This window comes from Corvus cornix, chromosome 14 (assembly GCF_000738735.6).
Source record: "Corvus cornix cornix isolate S_Up_H32 chromosome 14, ASM73873v5, whole genome shotgun sequence".
NCBI lineage: Eukaryota > Metazoa > Chordata > Aves > Passeriformes > Corvidae > Corvus > Corvus cornix.
This window is the reverse complement of record NC_046344.1, coordinates 1,624,205-1,639,986: the sequence shown is the minus strand read 5'-3', so window position 1 is coordinate 1,639,986 and position 15,782 is coordinate 1,624,205. Positions and strand designations below refer to the sequence as shown.

The following is a 15,782-nucleotide window of genomic DNA, read 5'->3' as shown; positions in this document are numbered from 1 at the left end:
TAATTTCTGGAATTATAGCTATTTCAGCTTTATCTTGGCCTATTCCAATTCACATGAAAAAATCCCTCAACTCATGGTCAAACCTTTTGACAAACATTTCCTTACACTTTTTCAATTTTTTTTTCTGAGTGCCAGAAGCTCTTCTAAGCATCCTTGTGCTTGGAAATTCTGTATGTTAACAAGAGCTGGTCAAGCAGCCTCTACTTTAGGTGGCAATGGCTGCAAAGGACAGGGCTGGAGCTATCAGGTTGCAAATCGCCTCATCCTGCTTGCAGCCCCCTGTGGAAAGCCACGCTCTGCAAAGTGCACACAGCCATGTGCTTTCCTCAAAACACCCCTTTCCCCTCCTACAGCCACACGGAAACTTTCTTTTTTTTTTGTGCGTGTGAGGGGAGCGTGGCTGTGGTCAGGGAGGGAGGAGAAAGTGGAGATTGTCCAAGAAGTGTGAATCACCAATTCCTCCTTTCCATGGACTAAGTACAGCACTTTCCCGGAAAGGAGGCAGCGACTCCAATTCAGGAGTTGGCACCGCACGGTTCCAGAAATCCACACAATTCCTGGGGTAGCTGTTAACTGCTGAGCAGCTGCTGCAGGTTCTGCACCAACCTGGCTGCCTGGTTTATGGGCTGGGATGTTGCAGGGAAGATGCCCCAGCTGGCAGCTTGGTCTCCCAACAAGGAATGGCATCCCACAGGCCAATCCTGCCCGGCTCCTATGGAGCACGGCCCCGGTTTGCCCCAGCGCTGCCTGAGCACCTCCCTGGCTCAACCCTCCCACAGCAAGAAGGGTTAATGGAAAAGGTTTTGTGCTTTAAGACATTTTGAATGGCTTTTATTTTTAGACTTTGTAGAAGATACAGAGTGAAAGCCTATTGTTCTTATGGTAAGAGATCTTTACAAAGACATCAATATTTAAAGTAATTAAAAATATCTTAACAAAAGACTTTGCTTAAAAACTTGGCAGTTTAACAAGTGCTCCTCCCTTCATCATCTTTTATTCCCATCAGACCAAGGCCAGATTGTGATCCATGCGTGCTGCAACACAAACAAGAAGTGTGTTAGTTCTGCTCAGTTCAACCTCCATGCACATAACCCTGCTGGGCTGGTACTGAGAGGACTGTAACCCCCAGGGTCAGCACATTGAAAAACTAATTCTTTTTCCACCCCACAATTACTTGGCATTCTTTTTAATCAAGAAGCCTCCTCTGAACTGTTGGTCCTCTGGGAAACACTAATACAGGAACCTCACTTGGCAAGAAAGCCCTTCCCAGCCTGAGATGGAGTTCCCATCTAACCCACTCAGCAGCCTGAGAGTGTGAGCCAGGCTCTGTGGGCTTCCACAGGCTCCCTGTGGATGCAGATTCCTGAATCCACCTGTTCTGCTGGTGGGATTCCTACCCCTCAGTGATGGAAGCTTGTGATAAGGGAGAATAGTTGGAAATGGCCGTCGAAAGGTAAATTTGGATGTGCTGAAGCTGGTGACTGCTGCAAAGGACACATGGTGTGGACAGCAACCCACAGCCTCAAACCTTCCTGTGGGGTGACAGGTGAGTGTGCAGGCTACCTGAGGCGATACAGGGCATAGAGAAGAGGCAAATGATTGCTCAGAAATGTAAAAACTGATGCAGTTTTAGCCCAAAGAAAGCAGCAGCTGATCCAAGGCCCACATGCATGGAAGTGCCCACAGCCAGGTCAGACTGAGGCAGTGTTTGAATCCCAGCTGCACTCAGGGTGACCTGCAGGGAATGCTTTGCTGGTGAGGCAGGAACTGCTGCTGGTTCAGTTTGTAAGCTACAATTTGGGGGAGTGGGGGGGGGGAACAACAACTTATGCTCTATTGAAGATGACAAATTTTAAAAATTATCTTTTTTCCTTTAAGTTTTAGTAACTGAACAATTGGAGCAAATCACACCAAGAGCAGCCCTTGGCTGAAATGGTTTGTCACTGCCATTAAGCCTAAATATCTCTTGGCTTCGGATCAATCTCTCTTCCAGGGACACAGCTGGGAGCACAGGATTATACAGCATCATGGCTCTTCTCAGGAAGCTTTGGAAGTGAGGGAGGGGAACCTGGCATGGCTGCCCAGCCAGGCAAAAGATGCTGCTGAGCAGCTCTGGCTCTGCTTGTATTCCAGGGCATGTCTCCACAGGGAACAATGCCCCTTCTGCTGAAGGGCACAGAAGAAAAGCAAAGGTAGATGTGACCTTTATTAGGCTGACCAGTGACAGTGAGAGCACAGAAAGCTGCTGGAGTATGTCCTCAGGAACCAGGGCTTTGCTTAGGGAAGACTGAACCTTTCTGGTTAATAATTTAGCAGAGCATGGCAGTTCAGGCCCCAGGGGCTGAAATGCAGGAAGCTCACTACAGCTGGAAGCCCAACTCAAATGCACAACTCGCTCCTTCCTAAAGAGCTGAAGGACTCAGTGAACATATTTGGGTTTTCTCATTTTTGTCCATCACATAAGGGCATGAACCACCTCCTTGATCAGCTGTGTCTGAAGCACATACATTGGAGTACCACAACACAACAACTGGTAGGTGGTTTTAAAAACCAAACAAAACCCCACCAAAACCCCCCAAAAAACCTGCCTGCTGTGGAAACTCTGCTTGATTCTCTCATGGCCACATAAAACTTACCTCATTGTCAATGGGGATGAAACATCCATCAGGGCAGATGAGTGAACTGCTAAGATGTGCACAATTAATCAGCACTGTGGACCCTAAGATACATGAATTTGGCTCAGGCCTGCTTTGTGGGCAGAACGCAGGCCTGAGGTTTTATTGGCCCAACATGAAAGTCAGATTAAGTACAACAGCTTCTTCAGCCTTTCTCTTGGGCTTTCTCTTCCTTGTGCAAGGCTTTAATTTTTAATAGATTAAGACAAAATTATTCGGCTCCTTGGTTCTCTGCAAAATAGGCAGCAAGTTACCTGTTCACACCAGGAAAGAGAACAACGCACAGGGTGTTATTCTGCAGGCTTCTATAAAGCTTTTTGATATCGTGGTCTAACTTCTTCACCTTTTTCCTTAGATCCTGCTCCTGCATAAGAGAACAGAAGCATTAAAGTCCCTCGTTCATCAGCAGTTATACCTCTGAGTGTGTGGGGAGGCTGACCTGTGGGATGGCACAGGTGAGGGCAGCAGTGATGCCACTTCTGCCTGGCACTTGGCAGCGCAGTGGCCCAGCTGCAGGGACAACCATGTGCCCCACTCAAATGGCATCACAGCTCCCTCCAGGTAAAAATGAGAGCTCCACCTCCAGAGCTCTCAACTAGAGCTCTTCTTTGCTGTGCAGCCACTCACCCCTCCCTGTGACTCCTGTGCCACCTGTGCCCTGTCAGCTCTCCAGTGCCAGGCTTCAGTTCCTGGGCAGCACCACCCACTGCTCTGTGCAGCTATGCTGGTTTTAAGGCTATGCAATACCCTGCAAACACCACGTTATCTCATGTGGTATTATTTCTCAAACTGCTCTGTGGAAGAGAGCTCTTGGCAGCCCCTTTGCTCCAGCACAAGGAGACCCTTCTGTCCCAAGCAGCTCTGCACCTCAAAGTGACGTCAGCTCAAAGCTACCACTCCAGGTTCCCAGGGCAATCCCTCCTCACTAATTGCAACAAACATCAGCAGAGCCTCACACTCACAGAGTCAGACAGCTGCTCCATTTGCTCATAGAAGATGTGTTTTCCTTGTTTCCCATCGCTGTGATTCATTTGCCAAATCCATCTCCAGAGGTGACCTGGAGCAAGGGCATTCCTACTTCTTAGCTCGCTACCCTTCATGGTCCATCCATTTATAGCTTCAAGGGCATCCATGGCACTCTGGGATTTCTGGAATTCTGAAATGCAAAGAGAAGGGAACATGCTTTGGCAATGCTGCTGCTGCCCTCCTTGGCACCTGCAAGGCAGGGCTAAAGGTGTGGAGCAGGATGGAGATGAGAAACAAATCACTGCAGCAAGCAGATCCTCATCTTGCTGCAGATAAACATCAGACTTGAAATGCCAGTTGGCTGCAGCAGCACTCACTGAGCTGTTCTCACCTTTTAGAGGTGATTACTGATCTGTGTGAAGCTGCACAGTAGCCAGCCCTCACATGGAAGTACCCATGTGAGGGGCTCCAGTAGCTACCCTGGAATTTTTCTAAGTAAATGTTCGGGGTTTTTTTCAAGCAGGTGTTTTTTCCTCTTAAATATTTAGCTGTAAAGTGCTCTTCCAAACAGTATGTGCTTCCACTGCAGCATTTTAAATACCATCCCTTTGAGCATACCTGAGTTTCAGCAGCTCTTGCTGTGTCTGTGCAAAGTCCCAGGGGCTGCTGAATGAGCTTATTTGAAGGAAATACACAGGCTGTGTGTGAAGCTACTTACTGAGGAAACAGCAGTTCCTGTGCTTTCCACTCTGAAGATCCTTTGGCAGGAACAGTGTTTCTAGGTCTTTCAACTGGCTGAATTCTTCTTGCAAGTCTGTCTCTGTTAATGACTTCTTCAGACCGGCCACATAAATCACACCTTCATTTTCTACATCCAGTTCTAATTCCTTAATCAGAACACTGCAGTCCAGCATGGCTGCAGTGACTGGTCTCTGGACCTGGGGTGGATGCAGCAGGAATAAAGAGCCCATCAGCCCACACAGCTCTGTGTTCTGAGCTTCTATTTTAAAGTATTTTTCTCCCATTACCAAAAGTAGACAGGCTGTTTTCCCTCACTCGAAATAAATATGACTAATGAAGGCTAACTTACTTAGTCATGATAAAGAGAGATATTTGTAATGCAGAAACACTGTAAAACTAAAATGCCATACTCTGTATAGCCCTGTTACTTGGATCTGCCCTTTAAAGCTGCAGCTGGAGGTCAGAATGCTTTCTAATTCCCTTCTGCTGACAGGCAGAAAGGAAAAAAAAGAGGGATATAGGCACTTCCTTTCTGCCAGGGGCCCTAAGCTGTGCAGGGACAGGGAGGCTGTAACAGCACAAGCAGCCAGCACTTGCCCAGACACGCTGCTGGGGTGTTCCAGAGCTGTACTGGAGGCTGTGCCTGGGCTCAACACAACTTGGGCTTTTGCTGTTTGCCTTGTTTACCTTAATGCAGGATCCTGCCACCTCAGCTCCATTCAGGCTTTCCACAGCAAGCTGGGCAGCTTCCAGCACTTCGTATTGGATACAGACATATGGCTTGAAACAGAACAGTAAAGCACTTCAGGCTTACCAGTGAGACACATTAGCCCTCCCTTTTAAAAAGTCAGGCCTCAATGAAGTTGTGCTTTCTTTTAAAAATAGAATATAAAAAAGTTTGGGGGTAATATATGTAACACTCCACATACTCTAGCTGTTTAAAACCCCCTTCAATTAACTCTTCAATTAATAATAGCCTTTTTTTTCTCCTTTGGCTGTAAAAGGCCTTAACGTATCAGTTCTCTTGAGAAGGACAAAAAGCACCTCAGCTTCTCCAGTGCTCAGAGTCCCCTGAGCAGCACATGAGCTGCATTTGTTCTTGTCATTGTATGGAGCAGCTTTTTAGGTACCCTGAATGATTGTAGCTGATGACTAAACTACCAGAAAAAACCTCCAAACAGAATAACTGGTATTTCTGTGGTTCTAATCCATCTCTTTCCAAGAGATTAATCTGACCTTCCAGGCCTGTCAGCAACCTTATGAGTGCTCCTCACCTGGAATGTTTCGGTTACCACTGTAAGGGACTGGATTGGTCCACACCTCCCAAATTCTTTCTTCACAGACTTCAGGCAAAAGTTTTCTTCAAAAGGACCTGCGTAAATTGTCAGCATGTCAGTCAGCTTGCTTCTCACCTGTTGGAACACAGATTAGAGAAGGCACTTCACAAAGCAACGGTGCCTCCTGATAAATCACATCTGTCTGCAAGCTCAGTGTGAGGACTATTCTCAAATGAAAAACAATACCTTTTCATGAAGTCCAGCATGAAGGCGAGATGCAATGTACTCTGGACCCAAACTGAACTGAATGATACTGAATTTGGACAGGGGAACATCTTCCAAGGCTCTCTGAAGAATCTGGAGGGACAAGAGCATTAAAGAGGTACAAGACAATTGTACTGCAGAGGATCAGAAACAACTGAATTTAACTCCCAACTTTAATTTTCATTATTGTCCAAGAAAGCCCTCAGGCAGAAATTCCCCTTTGGTGAGTCATGAGAGGATGCAGAGGATCAAAGCTCATTTCCGAAATGCTCAGATGGATTTAGCTAACCTGGCATTAACAGTATTGCTAACAGTACTGTCAGTCAGCTCTTTAAAACAGGACTCATCTACCCACTCCCAGAACAAGAACAACTTTGAACTATTTTGACGCTCAGACCAACCCACTCTAAGTCCATTCACCTGTTTGTTTGAAGTGCTCAGGTTTCTCTGACACAGGCCGGAAGAGTCTAGTCCCTGTCTGCCCAAAAGGAGGGGTTTTTGGCCAGTCACCTTCAGACAATCTAAAAAACTAGCAGAGAGAAGTACACTCTGAATCACAGTACTTTTCAATATGGGAAATCAAAAACTTTCAAGAAATTCTTGTCAGAGAACTAAAGCTCATTAAAGAAATTTGAAAGAATATTCTTGTCCACAACATGAAAAGAAGCCTAGGAAATACTCTGTGAAATTTAAGATGAAACTGCTGAAAGTTTTTCAGCACTATGCTGCAATTATTTGTGTCTCTCTGAAGATCCTGATGACTTCTGAAAAACCGAAGGCCCTCGTCTGATTTTACTGAAGATTCAGCTGAAGGAAAAACATGCATATTTGAGAATCTTATTACCATGGTTTGGATAATGGCGGAGGCTCATTCAGCTGTTCCTGGAACCCACATCTTTGTGGCTGCAGCACAGCTTTGTTCTGTGAGACCTCAGCCAGTTTTTCAGCTGTCAGAAGCATCTCCAAGTTTAGTTCTGCTACCTTGGGGAAGGAAGATTATTAGTTGGCTTTCATCTCATCAGTTAATTGCAGCTGACCAAAAAACCTATGCTTTCCCTATGAGTCACGTAGGCACACTCCAGCAGTGAAGAAACATGGGCATTAATTTCTTGACTTATTATTTTCTGTTGTCATTTTCGAGCATGTAGCACTCACAGCATCAACAGGCAATCATCTCCAAAAATGTTCTCTCAGAAATCAACAACACAAGGGACTCATAAAACCAGCTGAATCACTACCACAACACACAAGGTCTCTCTCTTCTTTCATCTAGAAAAATTACAGGCATTCCTGCAGGCTGGGAAGCATTCCTCAGTCCTTCTTTACCCAGTGCCCCCCTTGAGGATCAGCAGCAATGCTGGCTGATGTTGGTGAGCACCGAGCACTGGTGCTGCCCAGGTTATTCAGGCACCTGGATCCAGGCTGAAAGCAACAGGCTGTCAAAACTGGAGTCTCTAGCACAGCTCCATTTTCCCTTTTAAATCAATAGGAAGATGTGCAGGAGTGGGTTTTTTTCTTCATAAGCACAACAACATTATGTTCTGTATTTTAGGACAGGAATATTAATTAGATGTAACTACCTTTGTTGGTCCTTGCTCAATGAAGAATTGAGCTAATTCCAATGCAGCTCTAGCATCTTCTGTAGGATCATGCCCAAGCTTCTGTTCACACTGAATCTCCTTCCTAGGGCATCAAAATTAGGTGTACAGGCAGGTTATCTGTTTCTCCACACTGACCAACATCCTGTCTTTTCTAAACTGGGTCCTTTTCGGGCAAAAGAGCTTTCCCCTCTCCAAAAAGGATTTCAGTTCTGTGCAGCAGCATTCTTGTGAAATATTCCCAAAAGTTACTGCAAGAAATGTTTTTGCAATGTTGAGCGAAATGGTTTATGGAGTTTGACAGAAGCAGTGCTAATACTTGCCACTCTGATGCATGACTATTTTTCAATTTTACTTCTTTCTTGACTGATGGCCCAACTCATAATCTGCACACAGAGGAAGGCAGCCTCCAGGTCAGTGAAGTTTGGCACTGCAGAGTACTACCACTCACTGTGAGCATGGGGAGAGCTGTCTCACTGAGACACTATCCAGTGATAGCTGATACACTGAGAAATATGATTTAAATCAGAAAATCCGACTTTCATGCATTAATTTTTCTTTCTTGTCAACTGCACCTCTCATTTGTGTGAGCCAGAGTGCCTTTGTTGTTCTACAATTCAATACACCTCTAGAGCCCTGCAGAAAGGCTAGTTTTGCTGGGACTCAGATCTGGCTGGGTCACAGCATTCCTGCTTGCTCAAAGACAAGCCCATTTATTATGCTGCCTGATGTTTTAAGCAGCCAGTAAATCCCTTTTTACCATGTCTTACTTGCACAGCCTGCTCCTTTATTCAGAATCTTAGTAAAAAAATAATAATTCTGATACTAGTAGTGGCAGAATAAGACCCTATGATCCACCATGACAGTTTCTAATCTTTGCCATGACAGTACAGTAATAATCTTACCCTAAAACAGCTTTGGCTAGAAATTTTAGCTTAAATCTTCGACCTTCACTTCTGGCAAAAAGCAGTGAAGTATCAATAACACTGGGGTGGATCATCTGGAGGAGAAAATCATCAGTTTAGTTTAAGAACAGCAGACATACAGAATTGGACAGTAACTCCACAGTTTTCTGTGCCTCTGCCTTTTCATTTCAGTTGCCAGTTTCTCACTGACAGCAACCTGATCCACAATAAGAGAGCAAAAGGAATAATCAAACAAGTCCAACTCTCCTTTCTACTTCCCATTCTAGTGGTAAGATCTAGATTGGGTTAGAAAGATTAGTTATGATTCAAGCATTTTAGACTGGTTAAATTACCCACAGAAAGGATTTCAGTTCTCCCCATGACAGAGCTATCAGAAGCATCTGGCTGAAGCAGAGGGGTAAAGCTTCAGTTGCAACAATACCTATGTCTGGACAGACTTCTCTCCTTAGGGTTCTGAACAGCCCCTTGCAAATTTTATAGCTGTAAGGAGACTCTTTGTCTTTTAAATCCTTACAGGCATAGGGCTATTCATAATAAGAAGCAATTAACAACTGTTCACTAATAAAAAGAGCAATTTTAAAGAGTTTTCAGGTCTGAAATGAGCAACACAGGATTGGGAAAAACACTCTTAGAAACATACTCACTTCTAAAGCCTGAAGATCAGAATTTAGAGAATGACCCACCAATACTGCATCATGGGGAAGCATTTTTTTTAGCCTGGTTTGGATGTCTGACAGTCTTGTCTTCACTGGAAGAAGCATTTTCTTTGTGATTCCTGAGAACCTTCAAAACAAAAGTTGCACGAGTTAAAAGCAACACATTAGAACAGTATGTGCTAGAGAGTATTACAAGCAGGTCCCGTAAAATATGGACTCAGTATAACCAATCACAGAATTTACTATTTACTGCTTTCTCTTCCAACATCAGAGGATATGCTGCAGCTGTATTAAACTGCTAAGAGTGCTACCACGTCTGTTTCAAAAGGTCATTTCTCCCAGGTATTTTTAAGTGATGCAGTTGGCAGCATCAGATAGCACAGGTAAGGAAATACTGCAAGTCTGATGGTGGAAGGAGATGCTTCCAAGTAACCTGAGGGGACTGGCACATCACCTCCTGGATAAAGCCAGGTGACATTTTGAAGAAGACAAGAACTTGAGTTTTGCCTGCTTTTGTTACAATCCTGAGCCCCACCCTAGAGGTGTGTACAAGCTCTATGCATTTTTTACATATGAGCAAATTCAGCTATGGACTCCATCTTATTTTATAACCAGCAGTGATGAGTAACTTGTAGTGTGTATCATCAATTTGTAACAGAACTTTCCCATGGACACTGCAGAATGGCAACGGTTCTGCCTGGTAGCCCCAGGGGCACTGTGCAGCAGATTGTACACATAATGCTGGTCACTTCAGTCACACAGCAAGAACTGTATTCTTAACACTGAGGGGAATGCAGCAGGCATCCGTGCAAACCAAGGGGTTTCTGAAAGGTCCTGTGTAACAGGCTGAGTGTGAAAGGGCTGCAGCTCTGAAAGACAAAGAGGTAGGAAAGGTTTGTGCAAGTGACCTGGTGCGGTAGTTCACCACTGTGCTCTCAGGTCTGACCAGCTCATTCAGCAGGCACCGACCCCGGGCATCCACCAAGGACACGCGGGTGACTTCGTTCCCTTTCGCCGTCAGGCACTGTCAGGAAGAAGCACAGGCAGTTGTTGGATCAGCATGATGCTGCCACTCGAACACCTCAGCTAACATCTGCTTTGGCTGCAGCAGCAGCTAAGGAGTTCCTTGACTCAGAGATCTACCACTCATAGCTGGTTGTTTTATACTCTACTGTGCTTCATTTGAGTTGTTAAATGTGCACTGTAAGCACAGCAAACACACAGGCAAGCACAGCACAGAGAGAAACACTGTAAAGAAGTGCTGATTTCCCAGAATCAGGCTGTGCTCTGCACTGCACAACTGCCACTGACAGCACCAGCCCCAGAGAAGTTGTACAGTTTCAAGGCAGAGCCCAGGTTGTATCAATAGTTATTCAATGCTGATGCCAAACAGGCATCTCTGCAAGGCTAAAACTGCACTAAAAGAGGACTCTTCACCACAGCAGCTGCCAGAGGAACTGTGATGGCTAAATGAAAAGATGTGTGACAGGGAAGTACTTTTCCTTTCCCAAACCTTGGAGAGAGCAGAGGAGGAATTCCACAGCACCCTCGTGGGTTACTGCAGCATTGCTGATAGGCCTGGCAGATCCAGCTGCTGCCCTGGGAGCCAACACAGAACTGAGCTCTCTGCTCAGGATATTGTTTCTGTCTCGTTGCCAGAACCACTTCCAGGGCCTTTCCCATGGCTGCATTAGCACTGGTACCATCGAGGAAGGGACTGGCAGCAGATATTACGATATCAGAAGTGGTTTAACAAATACACAGAGTGCTTGGCTCACTTGGGAACAGCTGGTAAGAGCTGGGTGCCTGACTCTATTTTTTAAGGCCACACACACTGATTTTTACCATTTCACAATCCAGACCAAAGAGGGGGCTGCTGTCTGTCCTCTGCTGATCACACTCTGTGGAGATGTAGCCCTTGCATCCAGGGGAACCTGGAGGGAAAACACACCCAGGAATAAGAAAAAGAACCTTCTCCTACAACTCATCTTGTATGACAAAGCATATCACTAAACTATCAAAATTAAAAACAACCCCCACCATAACAAAACAACCAAACAGCCCTTGCTCAAAAACTGACCTTCTATGGGATAGTCATTTCTTTTCTGCTCTTCTAAAGTTAGAGTATAGCTTGTAAGGCCTTGTTTCTTTTCTCCGTATCTCTGAATGATGGGATCACATTGCAAGTCTGAGCTTTTAGTAATGCATTCACTGCTGGGGGAAGTCAAGCCTGTAAAATACAGAAGCATCTGTGGTGCTCAGATAGCACTCCCTACCTGCATGCAGCTTCTGCATCAGATGAACACTTACAGGCTGCATCATTCCAAATTACTACCTGGAACAACAGACTGGAGAGAGAAGGTCAGAGAAAAAGACAGACACACAATCTTCTTAGCTTAAAATACTGATGTCTTGTTTCTTTGATTAGATACATCTTAGAATAAAAGAATCACAAAATGGGTAGCAAAGCAGCAGAGTTTGGGATTAAATATGTCAAAAACTTTCTCTCTTTTTGCATTCACTTTGACAATTGGCCCAACATGAGTTACTGAAGTAGTCAGGGTAAGAAGTCTCATGGTTTAAGCCATTGTATGTGTTTCTTTCTAAACAAGTTTGCCATGGCAGCACTGGGATTGCAGAGGACACAAAGTCATAAATTTCTGTTCACAGTGAGTCACTGTATTGAAAGAGACAATGCAAAGCCAAACAAAATACCTTGTGGAGTGTTTTGAGGTTTCAGGTTTGTTCCTTCTCCATACAGGCTGACTGGGAAGTTAGCAGAAGGTGTTAATGTGAATCTCTGAAAAAAGACATGTGTTAGTGACTTAGAAAGACATGCGGAAATAACAAGCAAATGGGGGGTTTATTGACCCCCAAACCAGCCAAATTCAGAGAAGGATGGATAAAGAAATAGTGGGAATACATTTGGTGTTTTATCAAGTAGAAAAACCCAACACAAAGCAAACGTGTTCCAGTGAGGGATGACACAGGATTCTTTGTACTACAGAACAGATTTGCCTTGCCAGATACGATAAAGAAGACAAATCTCAAGACTTTCTTTGATAGAAACTAAAGCCAGTTCCTGTCTTTCCAGTTAAGTTGTGATTTACATTTGCTGTAGTTCAGGAAGAACTCTAGAAGCTTGAACTCAAGTCCTTCTTTCTATCTTCCTTCAAAAATGTTGCTTGTAAGTCAGAAAATTAAAATAATTATTTTACTAATCTTTTTGGGAAATGGGAGAAACTTGACATAAAGTTCAAATAACAAAAGTGATATTTTTCAACCAGTGGGATTAGCATAACTCTATTGAGAGTCTCTTCACTCAGAGTAAATTCCAAATTATTGAAATTATTCCAAAATATTTATAATCTAATTGGCATCTGTAGATGCAGGATACATAACAGTCAGAGGACTGAAGCATCAATAAACATTTCACCTGGTAAGGCTTCAAAGACATAAGTCTTGAAATCCTGTTCCTAATATCAAAGCCCTGTCCTTTGTTCTGAGCTGACAACTGCTGCAAATAGATCCTCTCACTTGCTGTAAGAGTCAAGGATGGCTGCATCCTTGGAAAAGGCAGTCATTCCACTGCAGCCATTATCCCTGGGATGTGGTTTCAGGACTGGAAGAAGTTTAGAAGACACGGATGCAGTTTGGGGACTTACATGCCGGAACACTTTCCTGAGGTGTTTGAACTGTAAATAGAATCTGTAGAAATGGAGTTGGCTCATTTCGTGTAGAACAACAACCACAACCCCAGCCAGGTGTCTTTGGTGATAAACATGGCACCAGCTACAGTTAAAAAAAAAAGGGCAATAATTAAAAAAAAAAAAACCTTAAAAATCAAAGCAAAACCATCATCAAGCACTCTTAAAAAAAAAAGTTGGAACCAGCCCAGCTTTTAAGTCAGTAAATGGCAAAGTGCCAAATTACTCCAATAAGAAGAGGCTTTATAGCTTATCTCAAACAGCCACATATTCCTGGAAGCAACAGAATATGGGAGACAGAGGAAAAAAAGTTATTGCAAATGTCTGCTGCTTACCATTTCAAGACCTGTGTATCTCATTTATATGCATCAGAATGTGAACATACCAGTAACTTCAACTGTACTGACACAGTCCGGTGAATTAATGCATCAAAGTAAGTTTCACAAAATAATTTTCTATTCACTATTAAAATCTAAAGTGGGGTACTTTCTGCTTTGAGTTTCATTTCAAGATTCATTTCATTACACCGTATTTTTGCCATTCAAAGTTACATACCCTCCCCAGCCTTGCCCTTCCAGCACTGAGAACTTGCCCAGAGAAAGGGAGAAGTGATTAAAATGCTTTTTTTTCTAAAACACTCTATAGAATGCTCTGTTCCGATTCTATCTAACATGAAATACATACATATTTGTGTTAATGTTTTAACAGGATATTTTGTTTCTCAGTGTGTGGAGCTTCTTCAGTTCCACAGCAGTCATTTAGTTTTTCAAAACTGCATGAAACAAAACTATGCAATGGCAGGACTTCTGCCAGAAGAGGAATTCTGCCTCCTGGCCAAGTCCAACAACAACTGCATCTGCACAATCCAGGCTGCCATTGTGGCACCTCCACGGTGAGCGTTCCAAACCCAGCATGGCCAATGTTCCTTTAGGAATGTTCTCACACCACGGGAAAACACGAGGCCAGGCTGATTCTGGCTGTGGATGTACCTGGGCTGTGCTGCGTTGTGGCATTTCCCCAGAGCTGCATATTTCAGCAGCTCATACAGCTGCTCCTGGCTGATTTCGGAGCCCTCGCCAAGCAGAGCTGCTGACAAACGACACGACTTTTCCTGTGGAAAGGGAAATGCTGGTAAAGAGAGGTTTCATGTAATCACACCAGTTCATGGAAAACGAAGGAAAAAGAAACTATTAGGATACGACCAACTACATTTAAAATAACTCTTCCACTCATTATGGGCGAAAGTTTCCTTTCAGATCACACTTCAACGTTATATTTACTGTCAACCCAGGTACTCTAACTTCAAAGATTTATTTAATAAAGATTAACATAAGCAGATGCATGCAGTAAAGAGACAACTGATATGCAAACACAATGTCCTACTCTCTCAGCCCTTTCCCCCACTTGCTGCTGTAAAGCTTTAAACATTTGTACAAGTGTTACATGCAGCCACTCCATGTGAGGTTTTCTCTATTTACAGCGCGGGATCTGCTCTGCCAGAAGGGTTTGCTGACCCCTGCAGGGAAAAACGCTTCAGTAAAATCCAAGGAAGCTGCAGAAAGAAAGCACTGGGTAGATGAGGTGTGGACTGTGCCACACAGTTCAACACAACAGTTCTTTAAGCCTAAACGCACAATTCTTCTAAAGGCTAATTAGCAAGCAAATGCAGCATTTTGGAGACCTCCACTGACCAGATGGCCTGTTCCAAAGAATTCCTGTAAAAACTTTAAAGATATTCTTTTAATATGTGATGGAAAAATGCCGCACAACACTACAGGATGTAAAACCTCACAGCATAAACAACCACTGGAAGTTGTTTTCCTCTGCACAGGGCTAACAAGCCCTGTGCTCAGTAATTTGGACACAGCCGGCCCAAATCAGGGACTGAGCTGTTGGGCTCTTAAAGGTATTTGTCATTGAGTAAAGAAGTTAAAGAGAGGTGACCACCTTCGTGGTTCCAGCGGTTAAGAATCATCTGGCAGTAACAGCACAGGCTGGTGTAATTGCCAGTGCCTCATCTCTCATGCTAAGTGAGACAAGTAATGACACCGTTGTTTTCAATGTGGCCTAATTAAAGCTTTGCGGAAAAACCCAAACAAAGAGCAGAGGTTTTGAGTCACCAAACAGAGGGTACTGCCAACCACAGGAATCTGTCTCCAGCCGGGTACAAACAGGACTGATCTCACAGACTGGACATGCCACCTTCTGTCCCACGGGCACTGACTCAGTGTGCCTGGGGTGAGGCGTTACCGCAGCTGCTCTGCATCCTTCAGGGACGCACGTGCTGAGCGCGCACAACGCTCCTTTCAAGACCCGCTTTGTTTAGGAGAAGATATACTGGCGAATGTATCTATTTTTTAAACAAAATTCCTTAAATGTAACGCGGAGCACTCCAAATGAGTTCTTTTCCACGTTCCTTGGAGCAGAATCCAAGCCATTAACAGGCTCTCCAGGGCAGTGGTCACGGCCCCAAACCTGTCCAGGTTCGAGAAGCGTTTGGGCAATGCTCTCAGGCACACGGTGGGATTGCTGGGGCGTCCTGTGCAGGGCCAGCCGCTGGGCTCGATGATCCCTGTCGAGCAACTCAGGGCATTCTACGATGTTACCTGTAGCCGGCCCTCCCAGCGCACTGCCCGTGTACACGGCTTTGCTAAGGTCCCAGCGTCCCACCGTGGGACACAGCAATGCCCCCGAGAAGCGGCCGCAGGGCACAGGCGGCCCGCGCCGCGCTCCTCACAGCGCCGGGCGCTCGGCTCTCACCTCGGGGCCCAGGCCCGGCCCGCCGCCGTCCGCCTTCCACCTCTTCTGCGCCCGCGGCCCCTCCGCGGCCTCCCCGAGCCGCTTGCGCCCGTTGAGGCACAGCCGCTCCGCCATGGCCTGCACGGCGAGGTCAGCCGGGCCCTCCCGGCCGGGCACAGCCCCGCGCTCCCGGGCGCTCCCGCACCGCACCGGGGCCGCGCCGCGCTGGGCGG

The 15,782-nt window shown here is 45.2% G+C and overlaps 1 protein-coding gene across 2 annotated transcripts; it reads right to left on the bottom strand.

The window, feature by feature from the left end:
• Positions 1-801: 801 nt before the first annotated feature.
• REXO5 (RNA exonuclease 5) lies at positions 802-15,768 on the bottom strand. Of its 2 annotated transcripts, none has more exons than XM_039560329.1 (19): positions 15,571-15,768; positions 13,800-13,921; positions 12,769-12,895; positions 11,819-11,903; positions 11,184-11,333; positions 10,949-11,037; positions 10,012-10,127; positions 9,092-9,230; positions 8,427-8,521; positions 7,504-7,606; positions 6,768-6,904; positions 6,344-6,452; positions 5,906-6,016; positions 5,657-5,794; positions 5,070-5,162; positions 4,360-4,579; positions 3,638-3,831; positions 2,930-3,039; positions 802-1,034 (listed from the first exon to the last, which is right to left on the bottom strand). In XM_039560329.1, the coding sequence occupies exons 1-19, from the start codon at positions 15,682-15,684 to the stop codon at positions 965-967; spliced, it is 2,322 nt and encodes a 773-aa protein (XP_039416263.1). In that variant the 5' UTR covers positions 15,685-15,768; the 3' UTR covers positions 802-964. The 2 variants fall into 2 exon arrangements, 1 of the variants encoding a protein (XP_039416263.1); XR_005603132.1 differs by having other exon boundaries at positions 961-1,034; positions 2,637-3,039.
• Between the last annotated feature and the right edge of the window lie 14 nt (positions 15,769-15,782).